Source organism: Thermobia domestica, chromosome 2 (assembly GCF_964235325.1).
Source record: "Thermobia domestica chromosome 2, izTheDome1.hap1.1, whole genome shotgun sequence".
NCBI classification, from domain to species: domain Eukaryota; kingdom Metazoa; phylum Arthropoda; class Insecta; order Zygentoma; family Lepismatidae; genus Thermobia; species Thermobia domestica.
In genome coordinates, this window is record NC_137455.1 from 246,123,611 (window position 1) to 246,143,236 (window position 19,626).

Genomic DNA, 19,626 nt, shown 5'->3' on the forward strand with positions numbered 1-19,626 from the left:
TAATATACCACTTCTAGCTTTTTAGGATGATGGAATTATACCATATCGTTAGGTTATTTATGTAACATTTATTTACGAAATATGAACAAAATTGGGTCAGGCGTTAATGGGAAAATCGTCGAAGAGTAGGCTAAACTACCTCTTCTGAATGTTTACAGGACGAACGAGTTGTGTCATATTGTCAGTTATTAATGATACATTTATTTATAAAATGTGATTGAGAAAATTGTTCAAAAAAATGCATCCCATACAGTAAATTACACCTTACGTATTTTTTCAGAGCAATGATTCATACTATATTTGTAAAAATACAAACAAAATCTTTACAGCCGTTTTTGAGACAATTTAATGATTTTAAATTTTCATCCTTCAGTAAACTACCCTTATTTTTAGGTGTCGGAGGATATAGAATTCGAAACGATAGTGTTATGAACACAAATCTCCGGTGTAGATGAAATTCCGGCTGAGTTAATTTTAGCTGGGGGCGAAAAATTGTGAAATTTTTTTTTATTCATTATCTTTACGGCAAGCACTTATCTCTTCCCCAATATCTTTTCAGCGGCCGGTGAAAACGGGAACTGCTTATATAGTTTATAATGACCTTTCGTGGGGTGCTAAGAGCCACAAAGCCAAAGTTTAAAGCAAATGGTTAAAAAATGTCGTCTGTTAGCAATCCAAAATAAATCGTCCTATTCCCAATAAACCCACAAAGGTCGGTCATAATTTCTTGAATTGTGGATATGAAAAAAAGAGAGAGAGGGAGAAAGTCAATACTCTAAAAAGAAAAAAAACAAAAGCACACACACACACAGACAAACGATAATTTGACATCAGCTTTTTCCTTTCTTCCTTTTTTTCACGACAACAAGCATCATTCGATGTAACGTCATGTCGATATAACAAGGGGTAAACTTGGGAAGACTGTCAAGGTCGCGTATGTTATTTTTCCTGTTCTTGACACACAAATTCGAAGTGAGTTGTCTGCTGTTCAAGAACGGGCAGGTAACATACAAGACCATAAACTGAAAACAATAACTGTTTCCAATAGTACACGTATTCTAATACTGAATAAATACGTCGATTAAAGGATACTATCAATAAGTTATTTCCTTATTATACTGTTTCGGTTCTTATTAACATCAAAGTTATACACTTCCAATAATGTTTTGTAAAAAAAATGGGATAGGATAGGATGGGATTCGATGTGCAGAATAATAAAATATCCACGAGTCCGCCACTCTATCCACCTAACCACAGAGGCTACGTTGTGCTTGTTCTTTTTTCTTAAGAAATAATCTTCATAACCATGGTGCGTATCGCTTCGAACCTTAACATAAGAGTTTTTCTGTTTAATTCTATATTTTCGTACGACATCGTAGTTACAGAAGCTAATTTATATTTGGCAGGCAATCTACACACTAGGTTTTAACCAATAAATGCAACATTTTAGTTCAGTATCCAGTTCCTTGATCCATCTCCTCGACTTCCCTACTGAATTCCCTCCGCAATCGTGCTGTACTACTGAAAAAATCCCTAGAAATCATCGTTGCCAGTATACACAAAACCGAGCATAATTTTGTTTTTTGTTTATATTTTTATTATTTTATTATATTTTTTGGAAATATCTCCTTAGATGGATTGCTCTCTATTATCTCCACATACTAATAACTCAATTTTACCCATAAACGTAAGGAAAAAAGAATAAATACGGAAAATCGTGAGTTACAGTATACGCGCAATTTTTTTTGCGCATGGGAGTACATAACTGCTGTGAATCAAATGAGTGGGTTACTCCTCCTACTTTTGCCTTGAATAAACCTGCTACTTTGACATTCGATAACACAGGCATTAACCAAGAAACTCTTAAAGAGGAGGCACTTTTAATGGCCCTAGTGCATGTGTCACAGCAGTGATGTGAAGGAGGAGGACGACACAGTAGGGATGAGGATTCGCAACCAAGATCCAAGTGACGTTCTTTTTTGTTAGAACAAAACAATACTGAACATTCTCATGTCTTTAGAACTCAATCAGCAAGTGTACCGTCAGATAAACCCATAGATGCAACCAATCAGCAGTTAATTAGGTGACTGAGAACAAAGGATGTTAATCTTATATAAGTGTTACAACGTAACCTGCACATTCAAAAACGTTGATGTCGCATATTACCTTCTGCCATCTTGAACTGGTTTCAATCATACTGTTTTTGATGTAAAACAGAGTAGGAGTGTTCCGAACAAATTCCAGTTCAATCTACAGTCTCCAACGAATATTGCTGTGATTTTCTCAATTTTAAACCTGAGCGAGAACGTTAGAAAAGCTTTAAATTTACAATTTGTGAGTGTTGTGGGTGACCATGCAATATATTGAAAGATGGTGGACGTTAAGAGAAAGAGCAGGCGTTAGTCTCTAACATTATTCTACGAATGGGAGATTTTTACATTGTTATGTACTCTGCAACAATAATAGGTAAAAGGTTAACTAGCATATGTACTTACTGAGTCACGAGTGGTAGCTGCGGGTTCTGATGAAGATGTCCTTGCATGTAAACATTATAATCGATGCGTGAGATTCTTGAAACTCACGTACGAAAGTATGATGGTCCTGAAGCTACAAGTATTACTCAACTGGCTCACAGAAACTGGGCAGAACTTTATCAGATATAAAATAACAAATTCGAACAATGCGTCAACATTTCTGCAAGAATTTTTATCATGTGAATCTTTTATAGAGTGGGTAAGGGAGAAGATGCCATAGTTTTTAATCATAAGACAATAGCAAACAGAAAAATAAGAGTTGAAGACTGAAACGTACAGGATAAGTAGTTTGGTCTTTCCGCTAGACCTTGTGTGACGGTCGTGAAAGTACTAGATACGGTAAGTGAAAGAGGGGCGGATAAGTAAACATCTCTAAATAGGCATATTTGCTCTACTGTCAGTGTAAGATGCCTATTTATTATGGGTAAGATGCAACACCTTTTTGCCATGGCTATTACCGTAAAATTGGGAAATAGAACGACTTTTTTAAATTGTAATGTCTAATAAATTATGTACCGATACAACACTGACAGTGGTTTAGTCTACTGTACACAAATAAACTATATGGAATGCGTGTAAATAATACAACAGTCAACACACTGTAGGAAAAACATCGAACATAAAGAAAATGGTACCTTTACTACGAAAACAAAGTAATTTTGATACACTTATAATAAGTTAAGTAAACATTAAGGCAATATCAGAAAGTGGAATAAACATTTGGACAATGAATACAATGTCAGAAATGTTAAACCGTTAGGCAGTAGAAGTGTTCAGAAAACTATAACGTACAAACATGCAGTTGTAAACGTAATGTGGTGTATTATTTTTGAACATATTGTGACATCAGCACAACCTTATCTGTTCGTTAACCTGTAAGAAAAAAAAAGTAGGGTCTAAGATTTCCTTAGTCTGTACAATTACAAACAACTAGAGCACTTAGCAGGATCTTCAGAACATGTAGTACTATGATTGAAACCATTTCTGACAGGCAATTTCCTTATCCAATCCAATTTAGGACTATCTGGATCAAAATAATAAACCCACAAACACTGCAATAGTTATCAGATTGTGCAGCATAAGTACTTTTCCTTCTTTCCTGGTGTTAGTGGTTTTGGTGGAAAATTGTTTCGCAGACGTGCTTGGAACATCCAAATTCAATACAGACTCCAATCATTTACATCGGACGTTTCTTGGTACGAGAACTGATACAGGACAAACATCATTGAAAGATACTTGCGGAGACGTTTAAATTCCAGCGGTCAACTCTACATTGTTCGAAGACAGGTCAGAAGAAGCAGAGTTTGTTGGGGTATCTTCATGTGATAGCTGATCAGGAGATTTCCTTTTTAGCACGTCTGGGTTTGTACAGTGGGAAGCGTGGTCGTCAAGAATGAGTAATATCTTCCCGGTCTGAGCAGGTCTAGGTGGAATGAAGTGCTGCTGTAACCAGGTTATGAAAATGTCAGAATTGGCGTACGGAGATGGTTGCACCATTGAGAATAGAGTCTGCCCACTAATGCTTTTTGTTCTTACCTTCAAAAATGCATGTAATAAACAAAAAGACATCTGCTTTGCAACATACGATGATTAAAATGGTTTCAGGCATGGGTGACCTGGGTTCGATTCTCGGCGGGAGCTCATGTGGTTCGGATTCCACATTAATCAGTAGGTCCACATCTCACATAACCTTGCTGCTGAAAGGGACGTTAAACTCAAAATCAACTCAAGAAATGGTTTCACCTTTTTCGCCAGACGTAACTTGGTTCGTTGCAGACCATTAACACCAATAACGTGTTCTACACTTGCGTTCATCTGAAGACGGTTTCATCGACATCGACGGAATTTGATAGAATTGTGATGCCTGGAATGCGTTCATCCCTCCTGTTCGTATTTGTTCTACTGCGAATTGCAAGCTTTCTTCCAACCACTCCGCTCGTTGAGACATTTGTTGATATATCCGTGGAATTATCTGCCAAGACATAAAGGCACTATGTCAACACTACATTGTCAAAGGTGCTATGTCAAAGGCACTATGGCAACATTTAGTCACTATGACAACAGTATAACCGTGTATATCGAATGTGAAAAGCAACTGTTATCTTAGCTTTTACATTTGTATCAATCTACAGGTATCCGCATATTTCTCTTGCATTTTCTGCTGCCCTGGGCATCTTATACGACAGGATGCAACTCAAACCTTATAGGCATATTGCACCGCACTTTTTAGGCATCTATCCCATTCAGCGGTTCAAGATGCCTAATCCCTTCAAGATGTCTTCATGTTTCCTGCCCAGTTTCAGAATAATAACTTTAGAGCTGTTAATAGCTACGTATTAACCACGACTTATGTGCAATTCAGCAGCTATTTTTAGCTATAACAAAGGATATTTGCCACACTTTTTTCTTGTCTTCGTTCACACACTATTTCAATCACCTTATGGTTTTGGCAAAATTTATAGACATACAATTATCTCTCTGCTGCGCGCATTCCCCTGCCATCTCGTTGCGTAAGTTCCAAGCAGTGCATTTGTAGGCATCTTTGACGCATAGGCATCTGATCCTCACCCACTCTAAGCCTGAACATCTTGTGGGAAAAATTTCCCAACTATACCCATGAACCAATGTTAATACTGTGGAAATAATTTTTTCACATGTGTAAGTTGGTTTCTCGTTTAATAAGAGCAGTCACACAGGCTGAATGGGATCTTTATTTGTTTTGTATGAGAAGGATAATTCCTTACATCTTTGAGTATGAACACCATAATTATGCCAGATATTTGACTTATTACTGGATCAAAATGACGTCTCTACTCCTCACGCATCCACAAGCTGATACCTACCCTCGAACCTGTGGGTTGTCTGTCCACATCAGTGCTTTAATGTTCAGTGGTGTTGCAATTGATTATGAGAGAGCGAGCAGAAGCATGAAAGTTAAAGGAGGCATCATAAAATTCAGTAAAAATGAAGGTGCCCTAAATCAATGGATTTTTCTCAACATGTGCGTACTGGAGCAGTCCAGTGTTGTCAAGAATTCGTAGGAATCTAAGAAGACGTTAGTGAAGACACACATGCTGATCTCAGCCACAACCGGATGAAGCGGGATCAAACTCATTTACATCAATTAGTTCAAGCATGTCATGAGTAAGGATGGCCGGATCCGGATCTGGCCGGATCCGAAGATCCGGGTGTGATTGGTTCCGGATCCTTTGGATCCCGATCTCAGATCTGGATCTGGATCTCGAATCTCAGATTTGGGTCCGGATCTCGGATCTGGACCCGGATCTTGGATCTGGGTCCGAATTTCGGATCTGGGTCCGGATCTCGGATTTCGGATCTGAGTCCGGATCTCGGATTTTGGATCTGGATCCGGATCTCGGATCTGGGTCCGGATCTCGGATTTCGGATTTGGATCCGGATCTCGGATCTCAGATCTTGATTCTTATCCAAACCCACATTCCACCCAAATTGTGATAAACTTGAATATCTAAATTTCGCCGAAAGTAACTTCACGAAGTCTTAACAGTGAAGAAGAAAACAGAAAATTAAGACGAATATTGACAAGTCTTTTTGTCTCCTTCGTTCTACACCAAAGATCAAATGCTTACCTTACTAAAAAAAATCTGATTTGATCCGGATGAGAGTTCGAATGTCGAATCTAGGTCCACCCAGTTGTAGGACCGAGATGAAATACACAGATATTTATATTTGAAACCGGAATACAAAGCTCGAATGTTTAAAATTCCTCAATGCACTTATTTCATTGACAGTTTAGAAAATATAAACAGTTAAGACAACTATTGACTAGTTGTTAAGTATATTTATCTTGCTCAGTCGGCTCAAAATATCAAATGTATACCTTACAAATAGATTTAATAATTATTTAGTAAATCGCAATATAAGCACCGAGAATAAACTATGAATTTTCGTGTCCCTTATCTAGATTTGAAATTTCGGATTCATACATAGAATCAAGCTGAAAGATAAATATTTGAGATCTCGAAACCGAAACATGTGCTAGTACCAAGATCGTAGCCGTTTGTACCTAGGTAATGCGAGCGGAAGGCACTTGCACTAATTCCGCATGTACTTTGGGGAACATGAAAAACTAAAAACAGATAAATATTCTTTTTCAGGGCCAAGTCGCGCTTTAACATGACTTTTCATGAGTGTTGTGTTCAAATACGAAAACTGAAATGGTGACTTGTTTGAAATAAATGCCTTTTCTTTTTTAGCAATAAAGTTAGGTACTTTCACATCGAGGAAAAATTAGCAAAACACATTCCACTAATTAGAGTGCTGGTTCTTACGGAAGCTTTCACACTGAACCGAAGATTTCCTCATGTGGGTATCGGATTACCACAATTCACCTTGCTGAAAGACGTGGTTTATCAGGAGGTCGGCCAAAATTCTTTTGGACTTAGCATGTAGACTGCTTGTGGTCTCAATTATTCCCATATAACAAGACTAACCATATATAAAGTTGGTTTGAAATGATTTAAAATATCACTAATTGACCTTAAGGGGATAATCGCGATTTAAATATACAGCTACAGCAATTAATGCTGATGTTATGAATCAACTTCGTAAAACTCGAGTGAAAGGTTTACAAACATTTGCTGATCTGTTTGATGTATTCTACAGGAGCTGCAGCAAGTTTAAACACGCACCGGCAGGGATTTTATGTGACTATCTAATCACCTCGGTCAAAAATGTGGAAAGACAGCAAAGGGTAACCGCCTCACCTATACTACTAACTAATCTGTCATGTTCATATTCCTACCGGTGCAAATGGAAAGATTTTGGGCTTTCTCGGAAAACAAAATTGAAATTCAAAATGTCTTAAACGACTACCTCTGCACAAAAGCAAAGTTTATCGTCTTTGAAATGTATCTGAGTGAATTACTCCTTGAAAATGGTGCAGCTCCTGCTATGTCTGTCATTGCCACTTCAATTGTTTCAAAAATTACGTGAGTGTTTCATGTTGAGTGTCAGTAATTTTACATTATGATCTGAAAAGAAATATGTAAATATTCTCTAAAGCACAGCTAAAGTCATAGGGCTATATTTGTAAAAATTTTGAAATTGTAGAAAACCTTAGTTAAATATTACTAGCCCTCACAAGCACACATGATATTAACATCAAATTAAAGTAAATTTTCATGACATCAAAGTATGCAAAATAAAACAATATAATAAGTACAATACCTACATATTATATGAACAAACATGTTAATAATAATATTTGACAAATGCAATAACATTATTATTTCACTTCCTGCGACACAGCCTATTACCTTTAATTTATCGATAAAATGAATAGCCTATTTTAATTTGTTGATAAGTAATAGCTTTGAAAGATTTGCGCGTAGTGACTGTTTTTCCGGTAATTTATTAAACAGTCCAAAACACGCTACACCTTGCGCCACTTAAATTTAAATAGCTCCGTCATTTTTTAAGATCTACTAAAGATATTGGTAACGATAGAAAGCTAAGATTATGCTCCTGTAATTAGTTTGGGCTGCGATTTCATATTTTTAATAACTTCATAGTTATTTGCCATGAAATGAAAAAGGCAAACAAGAAAATCTAATTTTTGACCCAAATAACCGTTATTTTTAAATATGGCGGCAATATGTAAACAATATTTCCAGTTTTCTTACTTCTACTATCAATTATCTTTAATTGGGTACAAACACGAAGTTTCTAACTTGTTTCTGTGAGAAGATATTTCAGTTCAAATATAATTTGGTACTTGCTCGCGGGCGCCATTTTGAATATTGAATTTCACAATGAAGGCCCCTGTTGCGGAAGTGATACCTTCGGTTTTTTTGCATTAATTGATCACCCTCTAACAGGTTCTGAAGAGATCTGCTGTCATCCCCGACTTTTCTACAGCTCTTTTGGGCAGAGCCTGGATTAGTGACTAAAGTGCGCTGAAAGTTGGTAATTTATATCTACTAATGTGGTTATACAAATCTATCGCCGAAAGCATCTAGTACCTTATATTTTATTTCAAATTTCGTAAATGATAATGGGACTTTTGGGTACATGTAAGAAACTATCAACTTAAAATTTGACAGTTAACTATTTAACGAACTTTTGGATCCGCGCTGTCATGTGAGTTGATAATGGAAATGTAAATAAATATTAATAATAATATGATTTAAAGAACGGGAAAGAAGTTACTTAATTTGCATGACGTAACTGACGAAAATCTCTGAAACGTCGGACTGGATGGCCGAATTCATCTGGGACTTCATGATAGCCAAGTAAGAACGCTGACTTCTAGACCACAAGCTCACTCGGTAAAAGAATGTAATTTCTAAAAGTTTTGTACAGAAATTTTGATTTTTCTAGTTTCTCTTCTTAAGATTTCCAAATTCAACTTGACTCGGATTAACCATCTCTATATTAAAAGACATTATGTTTTACTTCAGGCAATGACGAGATATTATAATTGACCAAAAAATGGATAAAAACACACCTTTTAATGGAATGTTGGTTGGCTGACCCGAACTATATGAGTTGTTACTACTGTAGTTTTAATAAGAGAGATTAATTGCTAATTTTCTTTCCATTGTTTATCTTAATTTATTTTTTCTGTTTTGTTTTTTAATGTTATTGTTTTCTTTCCTTTCAAGAATCTTGATCACCTTGTTAGACTTCCCATGGGATGTGGTGAGCAAAATATGATCTTGTTCGTACCTAACATTCATGTTCTAAATTATTTAGAAGCCACAAATCAACTTAACCCGGAATTGAGAGCAAAAGCTATTGAGCATATGAAAACAGGTAAGTTTTCTCCTATTTTTGTTCTATAAATGTTCCGCTAATTCTTGGTCATGAATAAAATTAGTGAAAATTTTTGTGGAGCTTTAAAAGAGTCTAAACATCAACTTGGGATCCAAAGCTCTGTATAGGAAAATATTTCTTATGTGTACTAAGCACAGGAAACCTTGATGAGTTGATTTTTTAGTTTAGCGTCCCTTTCAGCAGCGAGGCTATATGAGACGTGGACCTACTGATTAACGTGGAATCCGAACCACATGAGCTCCCGCCGGGAATCGAACCCGGGTCTCCCACGCCAAAGGCGCGTACGCTAACCGCTTAGCACAGGAAACCTTGTGTACTAAGCAGATATACCTTGACCTCCAAGCAAAGTTTGGTCAAAATCGAATGAAGTCTGTAGATCTCGTACAATAAGTGAGCACGAAAGAGTTTTTCACTTCTCCTCGCAAAATAAAACCTCAAACACGCGCCTCCAGTCATTTTTCACTTTAAAAGAATTCTTTAATTCTGATCTGAGTCACTAATATTACAGAAAAATAGCAACAAATTTTACATTGTATAACCATATATCCAATGTTTCTCCTAAATACAGAATTACTTAACTTGATTTTAAATGTACTCAGTACAAACAATTCACGCTATTCAAGAAGTGAAAAATAATGGATGTTGTCAACATTCCACAAAATATTTTTTCATGTCGGATTCCTCAATCGACTCTGCAAAAATAATTTGGTTGCTTACCCATTCTCTCTCTCTCTCTCTCTCTCTCTATGGCATATGGAACCCGGACTTCAATGTCGCGTTCACAAAACCTCTCCACTGACTTCTATCCTTAGACAATTGGTTCTGGTTTCCACTTTATATTCCTATTTCTGCGAGATCCACCTCAATATTGTCTTCCCATCTGCTCCTAGCTCTCCCTAATGGTCGTTTTCCGATTGGTTTTCCAGTTAAGACTTTGGAATCGTTCCTACTTTCTTCCATCCTGACTACATGACCTGTCCACCTGAGCCTCCTAGACTTGATGACCCTAACAATGTTTGGCAAACCTTATAAATTATGTAGTTCCTCGTTATGAAGTTTCCACCATTTCCTATTCCTGTTCCTCTTGGGTCCGAATATTCATCTCAGGATCTTGTTCTCAAATATTTTCATTCTATGTTCTCTTAAAGTAAGTGACCATGCTTCTCAAGCATATAGAACAACAGGCATGATTATCGTTTAATATATTTTAAGCTTAAAATTCATCGACAGAATTCGTGATGATATTTTGGACTGAATAATAACACGAATTCCCTGCTTTTAGTCGACATTTAATTTCTTCGTGAATATAGTTTTCGTCTGTTAATATTGATCCTAAATATTTGAAAGGATCCACTTAATCAAAAGTGTTATTTGATATTTTAACGCATTCATAATTTTCCGTATTATGATTCCGACGAACTCCCGTGTATTTAGTTTTCTCTTCATTTGCTTCTAAACCCGTATCCCTGCAAGCATTTAATAAGATCTCTGCATTTGTTCTATTGTTCTCGTATCATGCTTTATTAAATTTACATCATTATCATGCTCCATAACCTGGTAAATACTATTCAATTCTAGGCCCTATTTCCTATCTGTGATTTTCCTTATAGCATATTCCAGGACAAAGTTGAATAATAATGGCGACAACGCATCACCTTGTTTCTGACCATTCTCGACGTGAAAGCTCGTGGACAAAAATTTTCCTACCCGGACTTTACTTTGGGGTTCATTTAAACATACCTTAATTAATCTACTTAACTTTCTCGATATTCCAAATTCTACAAGAATGTTGTGCAGTTTTTATCTCCTAACCAAGTCGTAAGCCTTTCTAAAATCCATAAATAATTGATGTACCGGGGTATTGTATTCCAACTTCTTTTCGAGTATTTGTCAAATGGTAAGTATTTGATCGATAGTAGATCGATTTCGTCTAAATACGCACTGATAGTCTCCAATAATTTCGTCTGCGTGTAGGGTCAATCTTGCTAATAGAATGTTTGAAAGGATTTCTTAGGATGTTGACAGAAGAGAAATGCCTCGATAATTATTAAGGATTTTATAGGATGTTGACAGAAGAGAAATGCCTTGATAATTATTACAACCAGTTTTATCACCTTTCTTGTGAATTGGAACAATAATTGATTCTTTCCACTCTTGTGGCAATCCTTCCATGTTCGAGATAAGGAGAATGAGTCTGTGTATCTTTTTCCACAATTTTCCGCCTCCAGCTAAAATTAACTCAGCCGGAGCTTCGTCTACACTTGGAGATATGTGTTTCTTTAATTTCTGTATGTCGATTTCTACTTCTATTCGGGTAAGTTATGGAATATACGGTTCTGCGGTGTGTATTTCCTTTCTGCACGCACATTAGTTTTTGGCTGAGTGTTAAGCAAATCGTCAAACAAATCTTTTCATCTATTTAAGATGCTATTTGTATCAGTGAGAATGTTCCGTCAGCTTTCTTTTATATATAAGCTTACCCATTAATATATAATTATACACTGGTCAAAAATAGGGAATCAGATGAAAACTCATGTAAGACTTCTTACGAATAATGTGACAACACTGTTCTGGTTCAGTTCGGATTAAAATGACTAGCATGAAGGCACAACGTGCAAACGTACCGTTTGAAACACCTGTGCACGTGATCGGTGACGTGGCGCTACCAAAGGTCATTTTGTAGTGTGGCGCTGCCAACACATTCCAGCTCCAGGATACCTCTGTTCTCATTGTGAGTGTTTAGTGCGACACAAATCTACGTAGTGAAATGGCTCAACAAAGTGATTTGCCAGAATCGCTTACATGACCATCTATCGGCAGGTTTGAAGCTGGTCATTCACAGCGGGAGGTGGCTAATGCCATTGGAGTGGCACAAAGTATGATTTCCCGATTGAGGAATCGATTTCAAACAAATGGAAGTGTTCGAAGAAGACCAGGACAGGACCGTCCACGAGGAACCACAGACAGAGACGATCGTTATCTCTTGCTAACAGCCCGTCGAAACCAGCATCAAAATGCAACTTTGCTCCAGCGAGCCTTCCGAACAGCAACAAGATGCACAATATCCACTCAAACGGTCCGCCGTCGCCTTCGGGAAGGTGGCCTCTACGCACGTAGGACTATGGTGTGTGTTCCATTAACTGCACGACACCTTGTTGACCGAAGAGTGTGGGCGGAGGAACATCGTGGGTGAGGACGCAATGATTGGGTCAAGTTTTTTTTCTCTGACGAGTCTCGATTCAGTGTGGTGCTTGATAATCGACGTGTTTTCATCTGGAGAGAATGTGGAATAGGAAACAATCCCATGTTTGTGCGAGAAGGATCCCAGTATCATTGTGGCGGACTGATGGTGTGGGCAGGAATCAGCATTGGTGGGCGTACTAAGCTCCACATCATTCGAAATAGCTCTTTAACGGCTCTCAGGTATAGGGATGAGATCCTGCAACCTCTTGTTCTTCCTTATGCTGGTGCAATTAGTGATTTGTTCTTTTTCATGGATGCTACTGCTCGTCCTCAAAGAGCTCTGTAGAGGATGAGGTGCTGGAAGCTGAGGGTATCGCTCGACTGAAGTGGCTAGCATGCTCTTTGGATCTCAATCCAATTGCGCATGTCTGGGATATGCTTGGCAGACGAATTGCCGCTAGGCCAGTACCTCCAACAACCATTCCAGAGCTGGAAGTCGCTCTTCTGGATGAGTGGCACAACATCCCCGAAGAACACATCGATAATCTGATTCAATCCATGCCGCGCAGGTGAGTGGCTCTGCTGCCTGTTCGAGGTGACCATATTAAGGAACAATCAATGTTGTAGTAGTGAATAATTTACTTGGGAAGGATTTGACCTTTGACCTTTAGGTCTGGCCTGGGAAAGTTCCCTGGAGACCTAAACCGGCCTAAACTAGTATGTTGCCATGCTCATAGTCTTGGACAGCTATCAGCTATAGAAACAGATGAAACCTGCCTTTTCCTCTTCTTCGTCTTCTCGTCTTGTATTGGATAGTTATTTTGTATCCCCGTCGCCCGCCCCTCCTGCGAAGCTACAAACGGAACCTTCTCATTGCATTGGGGATTTCTTTCGGACCCCCAATCCTCGTCCCTCCTGTGAAGCTAAGAACGGAAGCTTCTCATAGCATTGGGTAGTTATTTGGACCCCAAGCCCGCCGACCCTCCTGTGAAGAGCGTAGGGGATTTAGCCTTGTTCCTATTCCCACGAAACGCCTGTAAGTTATGAACTGAAGCAGTGATATTCAATGATCGAAGCTTCCTAGCAGACTGTATGAAATTTGTCCTTTCATCGAATTGGTCTTAGTTGCTAAGGTGTATATCGTATTTCATGATTTTTTGAAGATTTGGATTGAGAAATCGTATATGCAGGTGCCCTTATAGACTGGACGCTGAGTGGCCTTAGCTCCCACGTGAAAGTTGTTGCAACACCGCCCCGAGAACGTTCCCTGGGTGTTGGGTTGCTAAGATGAATATCGTACGCAGTATCGAAATTTTAGCCTTGTTCCTATTACCGCGGATATGCCTGTATAAACAAGATGAAACATGCCTTTCCAAGGTCACGAGCGAATAATTTGTTATTTGTATTCCATTGAACATGATGTAACAACGGAAGCTTCTCACAGTATTTCATAATGTTTCGACAACGTAGGATGAAAATTTGTATACTCAAGTCTCCAGGAGCACTTATATTGCATGTGAAAAGTGTTATATGAAGAATCACATGAACGAAATGATGATGATGATGTCTGTAATGAAGCCATGATGAGACAGTTATTCGAAATACATTCCCATAGAAAACGATGTCTACCCAGACAGCAATTTAAACTTGCTGCAAGGTTCCGGCCAAACTTGCCTTTGCAGGTCAATTGGCTTGCCGTAAGCTGTACTATGCATGCCAATTTGCTTGCTGCAAGCTTGTGGCAAGCTAGTTCGTTACATCAGGTCAAGCTTGTTTTAATTAGCGAAACACAAGTCACATTATCTCAAACGCAAGCCAAATATAAGCGTAACTCGTCAATGGCAAGCCTTATTAACACAGGCGTGCGCAACGTGGGTGCCATGGGTGCCTTGGCACGCCCATTAGACAAACTGTTTTATGTAGAATTATTACAAACTGAGAAGAGAATGATCTACATTCTGCTTCAGAAAATCACATTTAACTTCCACGTGCCAAATATAACATGTTAATTTTATAATAGTTAACAGTACAATTATTTTTTTGTGAATTAAGAAAGATAAAGAATGTATGCACTATGTTCGTAAAGTGTAACGATTGAATGTCAGATAACATTAAATGTCAGAAGAAGAAGTGTTTACAAAATAATTACGTGTAAATTATTTCCCGTCTGCATATGTGCCGTGCGTCGCCGTCGCAGCATCAGGTGCAATGACGCTATCTTTTCTTAAGGAAAGGGGGCGGACGACATTCCATATGGTGGTACTTTAGAACTGACACCCACGTTCTCAATGTCCTACTTATGCTCAATGTCGTGCAATGTCACGCTAATGCTTATTAAGCTTATTGCAAGCGAAAGACACGCTAAACAAGCCATACGCAAGCTCGTGGAAAGCGAATTTAGATAAAACAGTAAGAAATCCGTACATATCGATGGTCAGACTAAATCCATTCTACAATCTTTCACCACATCAAAAGTATCTATGACATAAAAATATTAACTCTTTTCCAATTATTGAAGCAAATGTATAGTCTTGAAAACATCCACGACATTGCCACGCGGGCCTTGAAAACATCCACGAAAATCTTGCCACGCGGGACTCCGCGCGCGGAGCTCCGCGTGACTGTGTAACGGGCCTTAGTGAAAGTACTATGAGCTACGTACGTGCTGCTATGTGTACGCAAAAGTGCCACATTCTCTTTCTTTCGTGTAGGTATTCCGTCCAGCTCCAACGTACATGAGAGCATCGAAGGAAGATTTTCTCCCATTTTTTGAACGTAATTCCTACGAGCTTTCTTCTAGGAAATTTCTCCAAGCAGTGACAAAATCAAAACGTAAGTGAGCTACACTAGGACGCTATTTTAATACATTCACAATAGCAATGTAATTTTTCAAGTTTAGTGGTAAGGGGCGGTTTGCCAACTTCAAGGGAGAGGAAAAGCTTCTCGAAAGTATTCCTGGAAGAAGATTCGCCTCACGGATAAATCAAGTATATTGTCCCAGAGCATTTCTTTGTATCATTATGTAATGTGTCAACATGTCGTGTTTGTCCATTTTTGTTGCTTCTGTGCAGAGAAGTACCCTATTCAACATAATTACATATTACGGGGAGGAAACCCTTTATTGAAGCTTACTTTTGCCCAATATGTATTCATGCAATGTTTGGGATCCATGTGTCATATCGAGAATCCCTTGTACATTCGTTCATCACATATGATTTTTGCATTTTTGGACACTACAGTTTTTTCTTTACATGCCGCCTGACTTGGACAGGAAGCCGTTCATCCGGCATCATTAGCCTAATGGATTTAATTATGATACGTTAAAGACTTCGTTTCATTTAAATTCTTCCTCCGAGAGTTTATTCTGCACGAGACAAAATAGATCACTCACACAGGTGTATCTCTCTTTCTTTCGAATTCTAAGTGTTCTTGTAATTTGAAAGATGTATTATTTATTATCTGTTGAAATCTTATACTTGATTGTTGTTAATTTCCCTAATTCAACGTTTCATAAAATACTCGAAGGAATATTCCACTTTCTTTGGGAGTCATCCTTGCGCCACCACTGCACTATATCCGATTGTGCACTAATGGAATCTATGGCTAAAAATTATGGATATTCTCTGCTTTGTTCTCGAGTTATGGCTGTTTTTACATTATTCCGACAAATTTTTGTGTGATCAAGGCTCGGAAAGGAGGCATTTTTACCCCCAGGTTGGTGTATACTTTTCGTTTTATCTTGCTGTCAGGAATCACCTCCCGACAACCAAAAGCATATATAGAGCAACCCAAAAGCATAAAGAGCATAAAAAGCATAACAACAATTTACATACATGGTTGCGGTTGTCTAAGGGTCCAGAAGAAACTAATTTTAAAAGCATAATAAAGAATAATTTGAGGAAATAAAGCATAGTTTAAAATATATAGCACAATTGGGTCTAGGTCAAAACCCCCACAGCCAAAACCCCCACACTCAAGAAATGTCAAAACGCCCACACGATCGGTCATAACTCCCACAGAAATGGACAAATCCCCCAAACGCACCAACGGTCAAAACCCCCACAGCCAAAACCCCCACACTCAAGAAATGTCAAAACGCCCACACGATCGGTCATAACCCCCACACAAATGGACAAATCCCCCATACGCACGAACGGTCAAAACCCCCACAGCCAAAACCCCCACACTCAAGAAATGTCAAAACGCCCACACGATCGGTCAAAACTCCCACACAAATGGACAAAACTCCCACACATAGCAACGGTCACAATCTCCACATAAATGGACAAAACCCCCACACAAATGGACAAAACCCCCACACAATCGGACAAATCCCCCACACTCTGAAAATACCGTGATTGCACGTCTTTGTTGCGGCTCTTTACGACGCCCACTATAGTGTTTCTGTCATTACAAAACAGTGCAAGAAGAATAGTTGCAACATCGGTTTAAGTGGAATAAAAAATGTTATTAAAAAGTACAAGGGCCAGACATACAACCAGGATCATTTCAGAGTGTGGGAGATTTGACCGATTGTGTGGGAGTTCTGTCCATTTGTGTGGGGGTCTTGTGCATTTATGTGGGGATTGTGACCGTTGCTATGTGTGGCTGTTTTGTCCATTTGTGGGAGTTACGACCGTTGGAGGTTATGACCGATTACCAGTGTGGGGGTTTTGGCTGTGGGGGCTATGACCGTTCGTGTATTTGGGAGATTTGTCTATTTGTGTGGGGGTTATGACCGATCGTGTGGGCGTTTTGACATTTCTTGAGTGTGGGGGGTTTTGGCTGTGGGGGTTATGACCGTTCGTGTGTTTGGGAGATTTGTCCATTTGTGTGGGGGTTATGACCGTTTGTGTGGGCGTTTTGACATTTCTTGAGTGTGGGTGTCTTGGCTGTGGGGGTTTTGACCGGTTCCCGCACAACTCTTGGAAAATTCTGTATAACTGCAAGTTTAACATACTGTATTAATATTTTTTAAAACCAATATTTACATTGCAAAATCATTGAGAACATAATGCAACAATGAAAAGCTTATTTTTACTTTTGAAAACTTTTTGGTGTAATCGTTTGATGTACAGAAAAGAAAAAAGGCAAAGAGGAAGAAAATTTTCCGCCAACAATGAATAGTACACAAGAAATCCACACTATATTGTTATGTGTACCTCTTGAACTTGAGCACTTTCTGTAGTTTTTGGTGGCATCTTTTACTTTCCCTTTCTGTATATAGGCACCTCTAAGGCGCACACAAGTGATAAAAACTGACTCGTGTAAAGCGTATCTCTTTACAGTGTATTAAGTAGAAAGTTCATGAAATATAAAAGAAACTGGTTGCATAAAATATTAATAAATAGATCAAGATATTTAGAATATTTAATGTATAGTAAATATTGTACGTTATATAGGATTAATGTAAAACAATGATTGAAATTAACAATAAAGCATATTAAAGCATAATGTGAAAAACATAAAGCATAATTAAACAAAAAATAATGCATAATGTGGGTTGCTCTATTAATTAAGTTACACCCTGTATATATAGGGCCACATTTTATGTATTAATTAGCTAAACTGTGAAAATGTCTTTACTAGAGAAACTTTTTCTAGTTCTTGTATTTTTTCTTTTTCTTTTTTTTTTTTTTTTTTTGTCAAAGAAACTGAAGCTAAATATATACCAATAAATCAACATCCCTTATTTTAGAAATACAATAGGCACTGATTATTCGAACACTGCTTTAAAACACGCAGGAACAATCAAATCTGTAAATTAAAATTAAAAAAAAACTTGAATTGTTTAAAATACACTACATCAATTGCGCTTACCTTCGAAAGTTTTTTTTTTTTTTTTTTTTGCAATAACTAAGTAGCCGCAAGAAAAACTCCTATATTATTTTATCAAATAGGCCTACATGTTAATTGCTTTACTGGCATTATACATGTTTTTTGAAAAGTGATCGTACTCTTCATCTTTTCTCTGCCAATAGCAACAATAATACAAAACTGATATACAAAACATTTTTTTTTTTATATTTATAATGTGATATTTGGCAGTCCGTCTTTTATAAGGGTGCACTTTATCCTTCACAGGTTCTTTACCAACAGCCACTACATCAATTTACTCTACAAACCTGGTATAGGGAACAACTAAAACTACTTATCAATAATGTAATGTTTCGCAGGGCGCTCTACGTCCAGAGCACACTGTACCTTTCACGGTTTCTTTTATCGACAGTAACAGTATGTATTTATTGTACAGAACAGTGCTATACAGAAGAATAAATAAAACCGTTTTACTTTGATGTGGGTTTACAAGGGCGCCTTACGTAAAGGGCGCACTGTACCCTTCACGGGTTCATTACCAACAGTAATAGACTGTAGTACGTATTCATTGTACAGAACTGTGTCATACAGAAGAATAAATAAAACCGTTTATCTTTGATGTGGTTTCGCAAGGGCGCCTTATGTAAAGAGCGCACTGTACTGATCACGGGTTCTTTACCAATAGCTTTATTATTTAAAAAAAATAAACTTGTATCATTTTTTTATAATGTGATGTTTCGGAGGGCGCACCGGGACATGTCCCGGTGGGCCAGCACGGGCCTGTTAGTGATATTCTACGAATGATGATTTCATATTGTGAAAACACTGCTTAACTGACCTTCATATTTTTGTACTTGATGCTTCGCTAACCGTCTTGAACAATACGTTAAACAGAAACCATCGTTTTTCAATGGGTTTAACAATATGTGGATCACGGCTGGAGGAATGTAACTAGCAAACTTACTCAAACAATTTTCTATGGGGGCGCAGTGGCTCAGTGGTAGAGCGTTCACCTCCGGTGCATGCGGTCAGTGGTTCGATCCCAGCTCGCGTCGGGTGGACTTTGTGGTGGACAAACACTGTCTTCGTGGGTTTTCTCGGAGTTCTCCCGTTTCCTCCCACTTTCTTCATTCTACCATTTCATTCCTTTCTCATAATCACCGTCTCCTTTAGCCTAACCGGCTTAACCGTGGGACGTAAAAAACACAGCTCTTTTTGAAACAATTTCCAACATTGCTACGTATCGTGCATATATTAGGTTTGTGCCAATGAAATA

The 19,626-nt window shown here is 38.1% G+C and overlaps 1 protein-coding gene across 2 annotated transcripts in view; it reads left to right on the forward strand.

The window, feature by feature from the left end:
* Nucleotides 1-19,626, forward strand: part of LOC145678425 (alpha-1-inhibitor 3-like) — a 2,648,409-nt gene that overhangs the window by 2,122,744 nt on the left and 506,039 nt on the right. For both annotated transcript variants that reach the window (XM_081748543.1, XM_081748544.1), the window contains exon 19: nt 9,179-9,329. In XM_081748543.1, the coding sequence (XP_081604669.1) occupies nt 9,179-9,329 (151 nt within the window). The remainder of the gene's footprint in view (nt 1-9,178; nt 9,330-19,626) is intronic.